The sequence below is a fragment of the Orycteropus afer genome, unplaced genomic scaffold, assembly GCF_000298275.1.
Source record: "Orycteropus afer afer isolate SDZICR_OR568_19922 unplaced genomic scaffold, OryAfe1.0 scaffold00065, whole genome shotgun sequence".
Taxonomy (NCBI): domain Eukaryota; kingdom Metazoa; phylum Chordata; class Mammalia; order Tubulidentata; family Orycteropodidae; genus Orycteropus; species Orycteropus afer.
Genome location: NW_006921652.1, coordinates 10986643 through 11004412, shown reverse-complemented (window position 1 = coordinate 11004412; position 17770 = coordinate 10986643). Strand labels below are relative to the sequence as shown.

The window sequence follows — 17770 nt, the reverse complement described above, 5'->3', positions numbered from 1 at the left end:
GGAGTTTTTTTTTTTTTTTTTGAAAAAGAAACAATTCTAAAATTACACGCAAAATGCATATACTTATTTTTAGAGAACCTCACAAAATCTTTTGTATTTGGAGCACTTTGTTAAAAATTCTCAGTCTTAAATGTAAAAACCGCCAAGAGGAACATTATTTGCTATGTGTAATTATCAACATCTGTCACAAGGATGAAACATGAAAGTACCCCTTATCACTCTCATGCTTGTATTATTCTAATTGAGAACTGCATTTTAGAAAGAAAAAAATATCCTTTTCCCAGTAATTGATTTGAAGAAGTAAGAATTCCATGTTTTAAGTTTGTGATATAAACTCGAAGGTTGATCCAGACAAAACTAAAGGTTGAAATTTTTCTCTGTGTTTAAAAGCTTCAGAAACAGAAGACTTTCAGTTTTTAATTCTTCTGATTAATTGTGCTGCCTTAACTTGGGGAACCTTATTCTCCAGCTTTTTAATAGCTCTCATCCCTCTATTTTACCTCATTAATCTACATGGTTTTAATTATAGCAGAGTCTGGATCTCATAAGCCACCCCCCCAATCCCATCCCTATCCCCACACTTCCCTAAACTGTGACATGTAGTATTTTGTATGTAATGTTGCTCAAGCTGCTAAATTTGAAGTGCAGTTAGATTGGTGAGCAAGAAAAATCTGCTGCCTTTTGTACTTCATGACAACTATGAGATAACTTTTGTGCTATGATGGGAGTAAGATCTAAGACTGCAATTCTTTATTTTTCTGCATTCACCTGCTTTCTTACTAATTAGTGTGCTGTAATCAGCAAAGAACTGAGGAATCAAATAATAAAATAAATGTAAAGTTTAAAGCATGGCCTAAACTAAAAGTTTATAGTATAAAGTTGTAAGTACCTACTAATGATCTACTGAATCAGTTTCTTCTATCTTTACAACTTCTTAGGAATATATTAAATAAATCAAATAGCTAAAAATGAAAGCCTGGGGTCCATGAGAAGTAAAGCTGATTTGTAGTTTCAATACTAAATGACTTTCTAGGTGCTACTTAACTGGGTCTTGGTAGAAACAGCATGTGTTATCAAAAGAAGAAAAAAGTATCTCCCAACACACTAAAAAACCAAGCAAAGTTTTACTCAAACCTACCTGGGCCAAACATGACAAAATCTTATTTTATTCAGAAAATGAGAAGTTTAAGAAACTTGTGACCTTTACATGGATGGCTGAAACACAGTGAAACACTGTCATGCTATGAATTCCAGAAACATATGAAGAATTCCAAACATCCCAAGCCACAGGGGTTGTAGAAAAGAACCTTGTCTACAATCATAGGCAAGCAAGTCTTTAATAAATCAACCACAAACACAAGACAGTATTTTAAATATACAGCAGGAACATTTATTTTAACACTTCTAAAAGATATTTATCCATGCCTGATGATTTGATATAAAAATCAAACCCATCATACTTTCCCCATCACTCTCTACATCAAAGGGCAATCAGAAATTTGTACAACATGAATATTTGCTGCTGAAACAAAAAAGTTACAAATTAAGTGATAACAAAATACACAAATCAACTGGACCCTAAATGAATTTCTAATGAATTTTTTTCTTTCCCCTAATCACCTAGAGCTTCTTTCTTCAGCCTCATTCTGCTCCTTTTCTTTTCTTTGCTTGGCCATGAACTTCTGTTAAAAGCAATTTGCAATATAAAATACGTTATTAGATGTTGTTTTATGTACAAACATTTATTTCATTATAGTTACAATTTAAAAGAGCATGATCCTACAAAATAAAGACTAGAAACACTGTGTCTAATATTAACATCCCTTCCATTCATTCATCCACCCACTGACATCACGTTGCTTCTGACTCACAGTGACCCTATTGGACAGGGTAAAACTGCCCCAGAGGATTCCCAAGGCAAGCAATCTTTATGGAAACAGACTGCCACATCTTTCTCCTATGGAGCAGCTGGTGGGTTAGAACTGCTGACCTTTTGGTTAGCAGCCAAATGCTTTAACCACTGTGGCACCAGAGCCCATTATTTCATTTATCAGTTATGCAGTATTTATGATATAGTAGGATGATGTATGGTTGGGGATTCTGTAGTCACTAAGATAGATAAGGTGTACATTCTAAGTGGGGAAAGAAAAATAAAGGAGTATGTAAATAAGATAAATTTGGGTGGTAGAAAGCACCATAAAGGAAATACAACATGGTAAATAAATGAGTCTGATGCTTTTAAGGGGCTGGGTGGGACAGTGTGCTACTTTACTTAGGCCTTTCTGAGGCAATGGCTTTTCTGTGAGTTGATATTTGAGTTGAAACCTAAGGAAGAACCAGCTACGGTCAAATGGGATTGGGAGGAGGCTAAGGAGCATTAATACAAATGTACAGACGCAGCAAGGGGCCTTTCACGTATGAAAAAAAACGGAAGCAAGAGAGCCAAAAAGGCTAGAATATAGTGAGCAAAAATAATAAAGTGAGATCAGACAACAGGAATCAGATTGTGTAGGGCTTTACAGACCCATGATAAGTCTGGATATTATTCTAAGCTCAGTATGAAGCCACTGGAAAATTTTAAATGGAGAAATGACATGATAAACTAAATTGAGAGCACTGGTAGCAGAGCGTAACGTTTAAGGACCTAGGCCTAGAATAAAAAAAAGCCAGGTTCAAATCCTACTTCTACCACCACCAACCTATGTGATGTTGAGTTTAGTTACTTAACCTCTGTAACTACCTCATAAAGTTGACAAGGGATTAAGTAAGTTCACAGCACCTTCTTGCTCAATAAATGTTAGATGCCTGCCTGTGCAACAATTTGAATAGAGAGGGTATGCAAAACAACTCCCAAACATTTGGGAGGAAATCAGAACCAGTGCACCAACTGGGGTTAATGATGATTCTTTGGAGATGCATTTCCCAAAGAAAGGTGCAACTGAAAAAAAGGTTTCTGTAGCCAAGTCAGATCACGAAATGAATTAAGCAAAATTAAGCAGGATTCTTTCTATGGGACAGTTCAAAACTTTAATATGCTAATTGTGTCCATGACTCTGAAAGAGGGTAGCAGAATATACAGTTTTCCTCAGTGCCACATGGGACTAGTGAACTGGAGTATCTACTACCCTGGCAAGTGCTATTATTCAAGGAAAAGAAACAAGGACTAGAAGTTACTGGCAAGGAAATAAACAAGATTTTGGACTTAAGTGGAACAAACTTCCACAGAAATATTCAAAAGTTCTCCCAAAGGGAAAGAATGTACACTTCGGGTAGACATTTAAGTAGTTCAATTTAAGACAACAGCACCTGAGGATTTTATGAGGAAGAGTTAGTAAAAAAAACTACCTACCTCTGTATTTTGCTTATGACGTGTACTCTTGCAGTGATTTATCATTGCTTTTTCACCTGAATAGAAGAGGGAACAAATTGGACAGAAGAATCCAGCCTTGGGTACAAGAAAGTCTAAATCTAGAAGACAGAAAAAGGCAGGGAAGAGAAAGGAGGACAATTAACAATGATTTATCTAGAGCTGTGCTGATCAATTAAACATAAATAAGACAAACATAGTAAGCATGGTATATACTTATATATAAGCATATATATTTAGGAACCAAGAGCAATTAAACCTTTAATAACAAAACACAGGTCTGTATTTTTTTAAAAATAAATTTGTAGTATCTCAGAAGCTACAGAGAATGGTGAGGAATGATGGGCAATTGGCTGCTTGAGAAATAAGCTAGCTAAGTAAGGTCTCCTGCTCTCCTTAGCAGGTCATGAACAGTTTGCCAATTAAGCTTTTCAGCATGTTCTGCTTAATTGGACTTTCTGTCTAAGCAGAACTTTTCACCAATTTCTCACCAGAGCAGCAAAGAAATAAAATAAGAGATATAAACCAGGCTTCAAGAAAGAAATAAAAACTGCCTTGCCAGGTAAAAACAGTGCAGTACAACTTGTCTTTGGAAATGCCAATGAATAAAACTGGCTAATTTCCACTTTAAAATAAAAAATCATCTAAGCAAGGTTACTCAAGTATTCATGTAAACAACTGAACACTTAATTATGGTGTTGAATTTTATTTCACAGGGATAAGAGGGAAAATGTTCATTTATATTTTACCCGCATCAGTTTCCTCAGATTTGCTTAAAGAAGAGTCCTCAGTCTTCTTGCGTTTTTGCTCTGGTTCCGAATCATTTAATTCAGATTCTTCATCAACTAAAATCATTTTTTTCCCAAAGAAAAAAAAAAGTTATTCAAAATAGATTTATAGACTTTATGAAGCTAGTATCATCAGATAGTCCTCTACCTTCAAAGACAAACTTAAAACTCATCTAAGAAGATTCTCCCTCCTTGGTTAATTCAACCTGACCACTCTTTGTGTAGTATTTCTATGATTCTTTGATGTGAGGAATAGATGAGTAAATGTGCTCAGCTTTATTAAACAGATGTAGGGGTACAGGGCTGAAACTAACAGCATGTTTAATTTATACATTATTTCAGGAAGAATTTAAAGGTTAAGGGAAGCACTTCAAGTTTTACAATTACTAGGAAGAGTTAACTACTAATTACTAATGTATGCAAGGTGTTGGGGTAAGGGGAGAGTGGGAATTAATGGGCAAAGGACATGAACAAAGAATAAATCTGATGCCCTGTACTTGGGCCCTGTAACTCAAAAAACCTGAACTTCAGCTGATCACTTAAGATCTTTGTTAGACAGAATCACAAGTAAAACTACAAAGCTCAGCACAGTGAATAGCAAATAAGCAGCACTCACTGTTACTTGCCTAACATGACACTGGGAGAAGACAAATACGGAAATTGGTTTCAAGCAATTCCGGTTTCCCTCAGTACCTAAAATACCTTACTGCTGCATGCTATTGTTAGTGTTAACAAGTCAATTCCCACTCATGATAACCCCAAGTGTACAGTAAAACTACTCCAAAAGGCTTTCAAGGTTGTGACCTTTGGGAAGCAGGTCACCTATCTTCTGAGGCACCTGAAGGTGGGTACAAACCACCAAAATTTTAGTAGTTGAGTGTTTAACTGTTTACCTCACCCAGGGACTCCTTTAGTATCACACAAAACAAAAACCAAACTCACTGCCCTCAAGTCAGATTCAACTCAGCAACCCCCTTCCTCAGGATTCTGAGGCGGTATCTTTACAGAAGTAGATTGCCCAAGCTTCCTTCCGAGGAGTGGCTGGTGGGTATGAACCACCAGCCTTCTGGTTAGCAGTCAAATGCCTTAGGCACTACGCCACCAGAGGTCCTTTTTATTTAAATATCATTCATTCATTTAGCTTTTCTCTCATGTGACACAAACAGGTCAAATCATTAGTATCTTATTTTTTTCATAGATGTGGAAAGCAAAATCAAGGTAACAGACTTGCTCAAGGTCATGTAGCTAGTTAGTGACAGTGATTAGAACCCAGGATATATGACTTCAAATTCAGTGCTCCCTCCACTATCTAAGATACTCTTTACCATGTCTAAAGGAACAGTGAGGAACTCTGAAGTCATCACCTATTCTTTTATTCCTCGTATCCCACTGATTATCAACTCCTGAATGTCCCGGAAAAAAGCCTGTCTTCCTTTTCTTCACCTGATGGTTAAATATAGCCGGGTCTCCCTGTCTTTAGTCTCTTCCTATACAGCAGTTTATTCCTCATCAAAGCAATCGTTCTTAAGCACATCTCCTCTCCTACTCCAAAGTCACATTTATCTTATAATGCTAATTTTATTAATTTAAATTGATTATAACAATTTAAGTTTAAAATGTAGTAGAAAAATGACTTTCTCTTGAGCTAGGTCCTTTAGTCAAACATTATCTCCCATTAATAATAATAATAAAAAAAAGTTCTTTTATTAGCAGTAAATAATAATAATCTTTTCTATATTACTCAGCTGAGATAAGGTAGCTTCAAGCCCACTGGTAGGTGAAATTCCCTATCATACTGAAATCCCAAAAAGCCTCATGAAATCATACTAGGAGCTAGTAGTTAAATTACTAAACCATTTACTGTGGCCTGCTATCAAGAAGTGGTTATGGACAAAATGATAGAAATCAACTCATACTCGTCAATAATTACACTGAATGTTAATGGACTAAATGCACAACTCAAGAGATGGAGAGTTGCAGATTGGATAATAAAATCCATCAATATGCTGTCCACAAGAGACACACCTTAGAGACAAAGATAAAAACAGACTAAAAATCAAAGGTTGGAAAAAGATACATCAAGCAAATGACAATCGTAAAAGATCAGGACTGGAAATACTAATTTCTGATCAAATTGACTTTAAGACAAAAACCACCACACGAGACAAGGAAGGATTATATAATGATTATAAAGGATCAATTCAACAAGAAGATATAATGATAATAATATCTATGGACCCAATGAAAGAGCCCCAAAATACATAAGTCAGACTTAAAAGAGTTGAAAAGGCAAATAGATGACTCCACAGTCATAGCGGGAGACTTCAATACACCACTTTCAATGAAAGAGAACTGGAAAGAAAGTCAACAAAGATGCAGAAGAGCTAAACAATACAACCCACCAACTTGACCTTATAGACATCTACAGAGCACCACTCAACAACAGCACAGTATACATTCTCTTCCAGTGCACATGGAACATTGTCCATGATAGACCGTATATTAGGCCATAAAGCAAGCCTTCATAAATTTAAAAACATTGAAATACTGCAAAGCATCTTCTCAGATCGTAATGCTATCAAATTAGAAATCAACAACAGGAAGATCAATGGAAACAGAGTAATCACATGGAAACTGAACAACACCCTCCTGAAGAAAGACTGGGTGAGAGAAGAAATAAAAACTGAAATTCAAAACTTCCTTGAATCAAATGAGAATGAAAACACAACATACCAAAATCTTTGGGGCACAGCAAAAGCAGTGATCAAAGGCCAATTTATAGCAATAAATAAATGCACATATCCAAAAAGAAGAAAGAGCCAAAATCAACACTTTAAATCAACATCTCCAACAATTAGAAAAAGAACAGCAAGGAAAGCCTACAGTCACCAGAAGAAAGGAAATAATAAAGACTCGAGCAGAAATCAATGAAACAGAAAATTGAATGACAACAGAAAAAATCAACAAGACCAGACATTGGTTTTTTGAAAAGATCACTAACACTGACAAACCACTGGCAAATTTAACAAAGGAAAAGAGGGAGAGAATATAAATAACACGAGTAAGAAACAAAATGGGTGACATCACAACAGAACCAACTGAAATAAAAGGATAATATCAGGATACTATGAAGAACTGTACTTCAACAAATTTGAAAATGTGGAATGGAAAGATTTCTAGAAACATACCACTTATATAAACTAACACAAGGTGATGTGGAAAAGTTGAACAGATCCAAAACAAAAGAAGAAAATGAACAGGTCAAAAAAAAAAAAGTCCTGGCCCAGATGGTTTCACCACAGAATTCTACCAAACATTCAGAGAAGAACTGACACCAACCCTACTCAAGCTATTCCAAAACACAGAACAGGATGGAATCCTCCCTAACTCATGTTATGAAGCAAGCATAACCTTGATTCCAAAAGGCAAAGACATCACTCAAAATGAAAACTACAGACCAATATTCCTCATGAATGTTGTTGGTGTTGTTGTTAGGTGCCATCGAGTTGTTTCCAACTCATAGCGACCCCATGCACAGCAGAATGAAACACTGCCTGGTCCCGCGCCAGCTCCATGATCCCTGCTATATTTGAGCCCATCATCACAGCCACTGTGTCAATCCGTCTCGTTGAAGGCCCTCCCCTCTTTCGTCGACCCTCCACCCTACCAAGCATGACATCCTTCTCCAAGGAATGGTCCCTTCTGACAATATGACCAAAGTAGGTGAGATGAAGTCTGGCCATTCTCTCTTGCAAGGAGCATTTTGGGTGTGCTTCTTCCAGGGCAGATCTGTTAGTTCTTTCAGCAGTCCACGGTACTTTCAGCATTCTTTGCCAGCACCACAACTCAAAAGCATCAACTCTTCTTCAGTCTTCCTTATTCATTGTCCAGGTCTCACATGCATACAAAGCAATTGAAAATATCATGGCTTGTGTCAGGTGCACCTTAGTCCTCAAGAAGACATCCTTGCTCCTCAGAACTTGAAACAGTTCCTTTGTGGTTGACCTTCCCAGTGCTACACGTCGTCTAATGTCCTGGCATATTAGCCACATGAGCAATGACTCAATCAATCATGCTACATAATGAAACCCCAACATACACTCTGTACCTTGGAGTTCAGATGGTATTCCTGGGTTGTCAATACTCAATAGTCAAACACTGATGCCTACAAGGTAATGCATCCCTAAAGTCACAGAAGCGTTCCGTGTGGAGCTGTCCAAGTCCCAGATTCCGCTAAATGTGCTTTACCTTTGCCTAGTCTTAATTTCTGTCTTCTATATTCATCTTCTCACGAATATAGATGCAAAAATCTTCAACAAAATCCTAGCCAATAGACTCCAACAACATAACAAGAAAATCATTCATTATGACCAAGTGGGGTTCATATTAGGTATGCAAGGATGGTTCAACATTAGAAAAACAATCAACGTCCTCCACCACATTAATAAAACAAAGGAGAAGAACCACATGATCATATCAATTGATGCAGAAAAGGCATTTGATAAATCCAACACCCATTCCTGATCAAAACTCTCAGCAAAACAGGAATAGAAGGGACATTCCTCAACATAATAAAGGGCATCTATGCCATAGTGCCTAAAGCATTTGACTGCTAACCAGAAGGATGGCGGTTCAAACCCACCAGACACTCCTCGGAAGGAAGATGGGACAATCTTACTTCCATAGTGATACTGCCTTGGAAACCCAAGGAGGGGTCGCTATGAGTTGGGTCTGACTCAATGGCAAACAACAACAATGCAAAACCAACAGCCAACATTATTCTCAATGGAGAGAGACTGAAACCATTCCTCTTGCAAACTAGACAAGGACACCATCTATCACCACTTCTATTCAACACTGTACTGGAAGTCCTAGCCAGGGATGTAAGGCAAGAAAGGGAAATCAAAGGCATCCAAATTGGTAAGGAAGTAAGTTAAACTATCCCTATCTGCTGATGATATGATCTTATACCTAGAGAACCCAGACACTCAGTCAAAAATATATTGGAACTAATTGAGAGATTCAGCATCGTGGCAGGATACAAGATCTACATCCAAAAATCAGCTGGATTCCTCTACGCCAGCAAAGAGACTGCTGAAAAAGTAGTAAGGAAATCAATATCATTTATAATAGCTACCAAAAATAGAAAATACTTGGGAATAATCTTACCAGGGACACAAAAGACCTATACAAAGAAAACTATAAAAAACTACTTCAAAAACCATGAGAGCTACATAAATGGAAGAACATCCCAATAGGAAGATTGAACATTGTGAAAATGTCAATTCTACCCAAAGCAATCTATCCATTCAATGCCCATCAACATTTTTTAAGGATGTGGAAAAACGAATCATTAACTTTATATGGAAAGAAAAGAGACCTCGGAGAAGCAAAGCACTATTGAACAAGAACAACAAAGTAGGAGGTCTCACTCTGCCAGATCTCAAAACCTATTACACAGCCACAGTAGTCAAAACTGCCTGGTATTGGTACAATGACAGACACGTAGACAAAGGGAATAGAATTGAAAACCCAGAAATAGATCCACTGACCTATGGTCAGCTGATCTTTGACAAAGGCCCAAAATCCATTAAATGGGGAAGAGAATGTTTGTTTTGTAAATGGTGCTGGCAAAACTGGGTATCCAGGCTCGCTGCCTCTCTGCCGGGCTTGACAAGCACTGTGTTCCCGAATGTAGCTCTCTTTCTTCTTTTGCCTTCCTCCGATCTAATGTTGAAGTTCATTGGCCACTGCAGTTGCCGCAACTCCTAACTTCGAGTCGCTCCTTCCCCATGTTCTGGGGCAGGAGTTCTGAAAGCGAAGACCCGCTTGCTGGTACCCCATCATGTCCGAACTGACTAAAGAGCTGATGGAGCTGGTATGGGGCACTAAGAGCAGCCCCGGTCTCTCTGACACCATCTTCTGCTGCTGGATGCAAGGGTTTGTGTTTACTGAATCAAAGGGATCTGCATTAAAACAGTTTGAAGGTGGCCCCTATGCTGTTATTGCACCCGTTCAGGCATTTCTTTTGAAAAAGCTCCTGTTTTCTTCTGAGAAGTCATCTTGGAGGGATTGCCCAGAGGAAGAGCAGAAGGAACTCCTTCGTCATACCTTGTGTGATATATTAGAAAGTGCTTGTTTTGACAACTCTGGATCATACTGCTTGGTTTCATGGTTAAGAGGAAAGACAACTAAAGAAATTTCTAGTATTTCTGGGCGTCCTGCAGAGTCTAGTTGCCAAGTGGAACCTTCTTCTGCCTTGGCTGTCGAAGAGCTTGGCTTGGAGCGATTTCATGCATTAATTAACAAAAGATCATTCAGAAGTCTGTCAGAATTAAAAGATGTTGTCTTGGACCAGTATTCAATGTGGGAAACAAATTTGCAGTATTACTTTTCCTATACTCTGTGTTACTGACAAAGGGTATTGAAAACATAAAAAATGAAACTGAAGATCCAAGTGAACCTTTGATATGTCTATGGACGTGGCAGCCAAAGTTTAATTAATCTACTATTGACTGAACATGCTGTTTCTAATGTATGGGATGGTGATAGAGAATGCTCAGGAATGAAACTTCTTGGTATACATAAACAAGCATCTGTAGGCTTCTTAACGTTAATGGAGGCTTTAAGATACTGTTAAGGATATGGCTTTAGTTGCCTCCGAGGCTCCTTCAGAACAAGCCAGGAGAGTTTTTCAAACCTATGATCCAGAAGATAATGGGTTCATACCTGATTCACTTTTAGAAGATGTGATGAAAGCACTGAACCTCGTTTCAGATCCTGAATATTTAAACTTCATGAAGAATAAATTAGATCCAGAAAGATTAGGAATCATATTATTGGGTCCATGTCTTCAAGAATTTTTTCCTGATCAGGGCTCCAGTGGTCTAGAGTCTTTTACTGTCTACCACTACAATGGATTGAAGCAATCAAATTATAATGAAAAGGTAATGTACGTAGAAGGGACTACAGTTGTTATGGGTTTTGAAGATCCTATGCTCCAGATAGATGACACTACTATTAAACGCTGTCTCCAAACATGGCCGTACATAGAGTTACTCTGGACCAAAGATCGCTCTCCTTCTTTAAACTGATTTACCAAGTATTTTCCTAATAGCAGATGTTGAAAGAGGGACTCAAGACTGGCAATTGGCTAAATTAAGCTGTACACTGGTAGCACTGATTAATTGTAAATAACAATTAAAAATGCTTTTTCAATATTTTAAAAATGTTTAAATTATTTGTTTTAAAGCTTTATGTTAAAGGTTATCCTATCTTGACCCTTTATGTGAAATTTACTAGCATAATTGAACTTTAATCAAAGTTCATTCCTTTTGCAGTCAGACAACTTTTCATTTATTTAACAAATTACAAAGATGATAATACTAAGCATTTGTATATTGAATATCAAAATTACCATTTATAAATTTCTATTTCTAGGTTTTATTTCATTCAGGCACATTTTATTGCTTAAATGATTCTGACTTGCAGTATATCAGCCTCAACACTGAAATGCACAGGAGTTCACGTTTGCTATTTATTTTCTAAAATATGTTTCCCATTAGGAATACTGATAAATAACAAATTGTCAGCCCAGTTCCTTTTGCAATTGGCTTAGCTCTGGCATGTTTACAAAAAGTAGAAACTGGAGGGGAACATTACCTTTTATTTACAGTATGTAAGGGATCTCTTTTAAAAATGGATAGGAAAGAAATCTGTTTGATAGTCTTAACACTGTTAACTTTCACTGTATTGCCAAATATACTTTTCCAGATTTGTTCCAACAGCCCTATAAGCCAGCTTCCTTGTATATTTATAAATTTGATAAATGCATGAGAACATCTGTTATTACATTAGTGTACTGCATTATTTATTATGATTCTAATTGATGGCCTGAATAAACACTCTTTTCTTTAAAACAAAAAACAAACAAACAAAAAAAGAACTGGATATCCGTTCAGAGAAAAATGAAACAAGATCTGTACCTCACACCATACACAAAAACTAACTCCAGATGGATCAAAGACCTAAATGTGAAAGCTAAAACTATAGAGTTCCTCAAGGAAAAACTAGGGGCAAATTTAGGGGCCCTAATACATGGCATGGGAGCTCGGTAGCGTAGTGCCTAAGGCACTTGACTGATAACCAGAAGGCTGATAACCAGAAGGCTGACGGTTCAAATCCACCAGCCATTCCTTGGAAGGAAGGTTGGGCAATCTACTTCTGTAGTGATACTGCCTCAGAAACCCAAGGAGTGGTTGCTATGAGTTGGGTCTGACTCGATGGCATATAACACCACCACAACAATATATGGCATAAACAGAATATTAAGCATAACCCAAAATACACAAACAGCAGAACACAAACTAGATGAATGGGACGTTTTAAAAATTTTATTTTTATGGGCATCCAAGAACTTCTCCAAAAGAGTCAAAAGAGAACCTACAGATTGGGAAAGAATATTCAGCAATGACATACCTGCCATGGGACTTATCTCTAGAATTTATAGAAAACTCCAACACCTCAATAACAAAAAGACAAATAATCTGATTAAAAAATGGGCAGAAGACATAAACAGACACTTCACCAAGGAGGATATTCAGGCAGCTAACAAACATATGAAGAAATGCTCACGATCATTAGCCATTAGAGAGAGATGCAAATCAAAACAACAATGAGATACCATCTTTCCCCACCACTAGCAGCAAAGTTCACCAAGACACAAAACAACAAATACTGGCAAGGATGTGGAGAGATTGGGACTCTCATACACTGCTGGACAAATATTGTATTAGTCTGTTATTGTAAATGTCAAGGAATGGTTTAGATATGGAAGGAAATTTTCTTTGTTGGTTACCAGGGATGGGTGGGTAGGGTAGTGAACACTGTTAGATAGGTAGATATAAGTATTGATTTGGGTGAAGAGAAGGGCAATGAACCAAATGTGAGTGATCAACATGGTGGCACTGAGGAAGAGGAAGACAGAGAGAGGTACATGTGAGGTGCAGACAACAAAGATGAACCTTTTTGCATATATAGTACTACATTGTCAGTGAAGGCAAACATGGGTATACAGATGGATAGATGGGTGGATAGGCTGAACTATTAGGTATGTTTATGCAGCAGGGAGTGTACCCAAGACCATGTACAGGATAGACAGACAATGGTTCGACAAGTGTATTTGTATGTTTTGTAAGAATTCCCAGGGGTATAGTAGAGCTGACAAGGGACAAGGTTATAATCACTTCTTGATTACAGTCAGCTACCTAGAGGGACTGAGTAGTTGAACTTGTGGGCTTGGGACCATAGTCGCAGGGGTTATCAAGCTCAACTGGTATAACATACTACATAAAACATTGTTCCACCTCCTACTTTGGTGAGTAGCGAATGGGATCTTAAAAGCTTGCAGCAGCCATCTAGATGCAACGATGGGTCTCTCCTTGTCCAGAGCAAAGAAAAATTAAAGAAAATGAAAAATTCATGGAAACAATTAGTCCTCGTGACTGATATACCATGTGATACTCAGCCTATACGACTACAAGACCAGAAGAACTAGATGGTGCCCGGCTACCACTGTCAATCAGTCAGAGGGGAAATCTATGTAGGAGATGCTAGATAGAGAGGGAGAACAATGTGGAACAAAACTCAAAATCATTAAAACAAAACAAAACAAAACAAAAAACCGGGGGGCTGATGACACAGTGGGGGACCAGGTTTGCTGGTCTGAGCAAGCCTGGTGGATCCACCAAGAGCATGGTCTCTAGCTGCCCTTTAGGTCTGGAGTTGAACCCCCACCTTGGCTTCCAGACAAACAAAAGACAGGCATAAGAGTTGAATATGTACCTGAGGTAGATACACTCCTTGGAGAGAACAATCATGGGAAAAAGAAGTGTTGTTTATGCACAGGGAGACAGCTCAGGGGGCAGGAGCGCATGGAAGGATGGACACAGGGAAGAGGTAACTATCGGGAGGAAGTGGGAGGGAACTGTTGCACTGGGGTAAACTGTAGTCAATGTCATGAGACTACGTGTGTGTGAACTGCTGTATGGAAAGTGAATTTGCTCTGTAAACTTTCGCCCAAATCACAATAAAAAAAAAATAGTGGTTATGGAGAAGAAGAGACAAGGAAGGAGTATTCAGTTGGCTAAGGAAAAGAGATTCAAAAGAGAGGGCATGACCAATAGGAACAAATGATGGAAGGAAGTCAAACAGACTAAGAGAAAAAAATCAGTTTTGACAAGAACTCAATAGTGATTCTTTATCAAAAATCAGTTTTAGTTAAGTTGATAGACAAGGAAGCCAAAAATACATTCAGTTGAATGAGAGACGAAGAAGTAAATATAAGCAATTCTTTTTATGTCAGATTGCTCTGAAAGGAAGCAGAAAAGATGGGTGCTGGAGGGAGGGATTCCAACACCAAAGACATCTGTTTCCTTAATGGGAAACACTTGACCATATTAACATAAAAGGAGCCAATGTAGATAAAATATAAGTTGGGAGACAGAAGAGATTCTCTATCTGATGGTAAGAGATAAATGAAAGTAGGTCAGCCCATACGGATGGGCTAGGTAATGTAGAAAGGAGCAAACCTTTTAGTACTACGCTTGGTTAGGAAATGGGAAAGAAGAGATCTACGATAAACTGTGGTACAATACTTGTGGAGTGCCCAGCTGAGATCAGATTTAATAAACATCTTACAATGAATAATGGTTGGAAGTTTTTCTTTAGCAAAAATAAGACAGAAGACCAAGAATAAAGAAGGGTGCTGCAGAGAGAGTAATGAAAGGGATTCCCTTACCGTGCTGTTTACCTCATACTCATAGTTTATTCTTTTTACTTTAACTCCAAATCAATAAACTCCTTGAGATCTGGAACATTTTTTTTTTTTAACCTGACACTTTTTAGCATTTTTCTCTGAGTATGACAGACAAAAGGACAAATATTTGAGGGATTAAAATATTTTCCCCTCACTAGATACTGTCCCATGTTTTAACATAAATTTCATTAATGTTAGTAAGATATTAAGTTCAGTGCCTAAGGCATTTGACTGCTAACCAGAAGGCTGGTGGCTCAACCACCAGCCACTCTTCAGAAGGAAGGTGGAGAGTCTACTGCTGTAGTGATACTGCCTCGGAAACCCAAGGAGGGGTCGCTATGAGTCGGATCTGACTCGACAGCAGTGAGTTTGGTTTTTTCGTTTTGGCCAGCTATTTTGCAGCTCCACAAAACAAGGGATATGGTCCATATATAATAGTTAATAAATGATTTCTACCTGATGCTGCAACATGGTCAGAATAACTTTTTGTGAATAATTTCCACAAAATTTTCAAATTCTATGACTGATCTTCTATTATCTCCTTAAATTACAAAGGTAAGAATTTTTATCCAGATCTAATAATTACAAGGCTGCTTTTTTTCCCCCTCTATTCTACTTCATTCTTTTTAAATTTTCCTTCTTTGATGGTTGATCTTTGGAAACTCAACCACCACCTCCTATTGTGTTACTGTACTCCCCTCCCATTAATCCTACTTTACCTTCACTAATTCTGAAGGCCTCCTCATCTTCTGCTGGTTCTGCTGTAACAGCTTTTTCCAATGGTGGGGTTTTCCCAATTCTAACTCTCTTGGTTGGCATTTTAGCTTTAAAGAGAAAGTCTAATTTATTGCTATATTAACAGTATTTAAATTGCTTTTAATTTGCATGACAAGTAACTTCAACATCTTACCCTTACAAACAAAATGTTATCCTGTTTTGGAAAGGAAACCTATGCCTGATATAAAATAGGAGAAGTCTATTAAATACTCAGCATCAGTCTAAACATTCTCCTTTTCATTTTCCCATTTATCTTATCCCACACAACTTATACATAATTTTTCTAATTTGTTCCATAAACTGGTCGTTTTCCACTACTTTATTCTTAGTTTCATCAAATCTTTCAAGATTTTGTTACATGGAAATGATTTTGAGTTCTCCTAAATCTTGAAAATAAGCTGACCTATCTATCATTCTGTACCACCAAAATATTACTTAAAAGTGAAATGGCACCTTTATAAATTTCTCCAAATCCTAATAAATCTAAACAAAAATTGGGAGGTCGTTCTGGGGCAAACATCCTTCTGCTTATCCAAAGCCGTATTTTCCCCATAATATAAATATACTATTTTCATTTCACTTCTAATCTGGGCACTCTAGCTTGCTTTCTAGTTTTGTCCTATCTTCTTGAGGTACAATAACTTGGGGCAAGCTCTGCTCTGTAACTAAGAAAAATTTGTGAAACTTTAACACATTTCTTTGGAAAACACATCACTCTCTATGAATGTTTATTTGTCGACTTCTTATATCAACAAAGAGTAAAATTATTAGTAATGCCAACCTGTATTTTAAAATGAACTTTAAATATATCTCCCTCAGAAAACAGGAAAAATATATTGACAAGTACCTACCATCTAAATGTCTTTCAATCATGGCTTTCAGATCTTCTTCCTTAACATTTTCATTTACTTGATCCACTTGGGACAAGGCAAGTTTTGTCTTCTTTATGTCCACCACTCTCTTTTTTCTATCACCCTTTTTTCCTGTGGCTTGATCATTTTTGCTCTGTCCTAACTCAACTTTTAAATCATTTTCTCTATCTTCTTCCTCTCCAACTTCATCAACAGTAACAAAATTAAGTTCTTCTTTAAGGTTGTTAAAATCTGCCAGGGAGTCTTCATCTTCTTCAGTTACTTCATCCAAAGTCACTAAATGCAGATCACTGTTTTCATCTTGTATTTCATCTACAGTAACTAAAGTAGAAGGGTCTTCAGGCATCTGAGAAGAAATGAACCCGATGGAATCCCTTACAGTATTTTCTTCATCTCCTTTAGTATTTAAAGTGGCAAAAGTTATGTCTGTTGACTCATTTAAAGGTAGCTCTTCTACTTCTCCAATTTCATCCACTGTTACCAAGCGTTCCTGTTTGAGAAGATCTTGTTCTTCAGCCACTGATAGGACAGTAACATCTTTAGGTTCACTATGGGAAATGCAATCATCTTGATCAATTAACTCATCTAAGGTAAGAAGTGAATTTGAATTTTTCACCATTTCTTCCATATTTAGTTCTTCTTCATCAATGACTTCATCCACTGTGACTAGAGCTTGTGCTAGATGAGCAGCTGCATCTTCTAGATGAGCAGCTGCATCTTCTAGATGAGCAGCTGCATCTTCCTCTTCCCCAATCTCATCCAAAGTTACAAAAGACAATTCTCCCTCAACAACGTGAGGGGCAGAACTTTCTCCCTTTTTCTTCTTTAAGTTAAGTTCAGAGGAAGGTGTATTCTTGAGAGCTTCTTTCCTTTTTCCCTTTGGTGGATGCTGCTTGGCTTGAGTAGGGTTCACTTCCTCTATAACCTCATCCACAGTAACAAATTCATCCAAATTAAATGGAAATAATGGTTCCTATTGGGAAGTTAAAAAATCATAGTGTTGAGTGCAACTACTGACCACTGACCAGGTTCCAAATAGTCCTAGTAAATGTGCATACAATTTGTGAGAATTTCAGGTCTAAGAAATCTCCTAAACACTGAAATTTGCATTTAAAAAAAAAAAAAAAAACCGACCCACACATGATTTAGT

The 17770-nt window shown here is 37.4% G+C and overlaps 2 protein-coding genes across 2 annotated transcripts in view; one reads left to right on the top strand and one right to left on the bottom strand.

Annotated features, from left to right (window-relative positions):
* Window positions 1–1616: 1616 nt before the first annotated feature.
* Window positions 1617–17770, bottom strand: part of ZNF638 (zinc finger protein 638) — an 81862-nt gene continuing 65708 nt past the window's right edge. The window contains exons 23-27 of the mRNA XM_042780839.1: window positions 16600–17593; window positions 15691–15795; window positions 4117–4212; window positions 3350–3405; window positions 1617–1682 (exon numbers count right to left, since the gene is read on the bottom strand). Of these exons, the coding sequence (XP_042636773.1) occupies window positions 1617–1682; window positions 3350–3405; window positions 4117–4212; window positions 15691–15795; window positions 16600–17593 (1317 nt within the window). The remainder of the gene's footprint in view (window positions 1683–3349; window positions 3406–4116; window positions 4213–15690; window positions 15796–16599; window positions 17594–17770) is intronic.
* LOC103196389 (ubiquitin carboxyl-terminal hydrolase MINDY-3-like) lies at window positions 10001–11249 on the top strand. Its single transcript, XM_042780840.1, is given in 4 exon segments — window positions 10001–10523; window positions 10526–10625; window positions 10627–10791; window positions 10793–11249. Coding segments are annotated over 4 exon segments (1245 nt in total).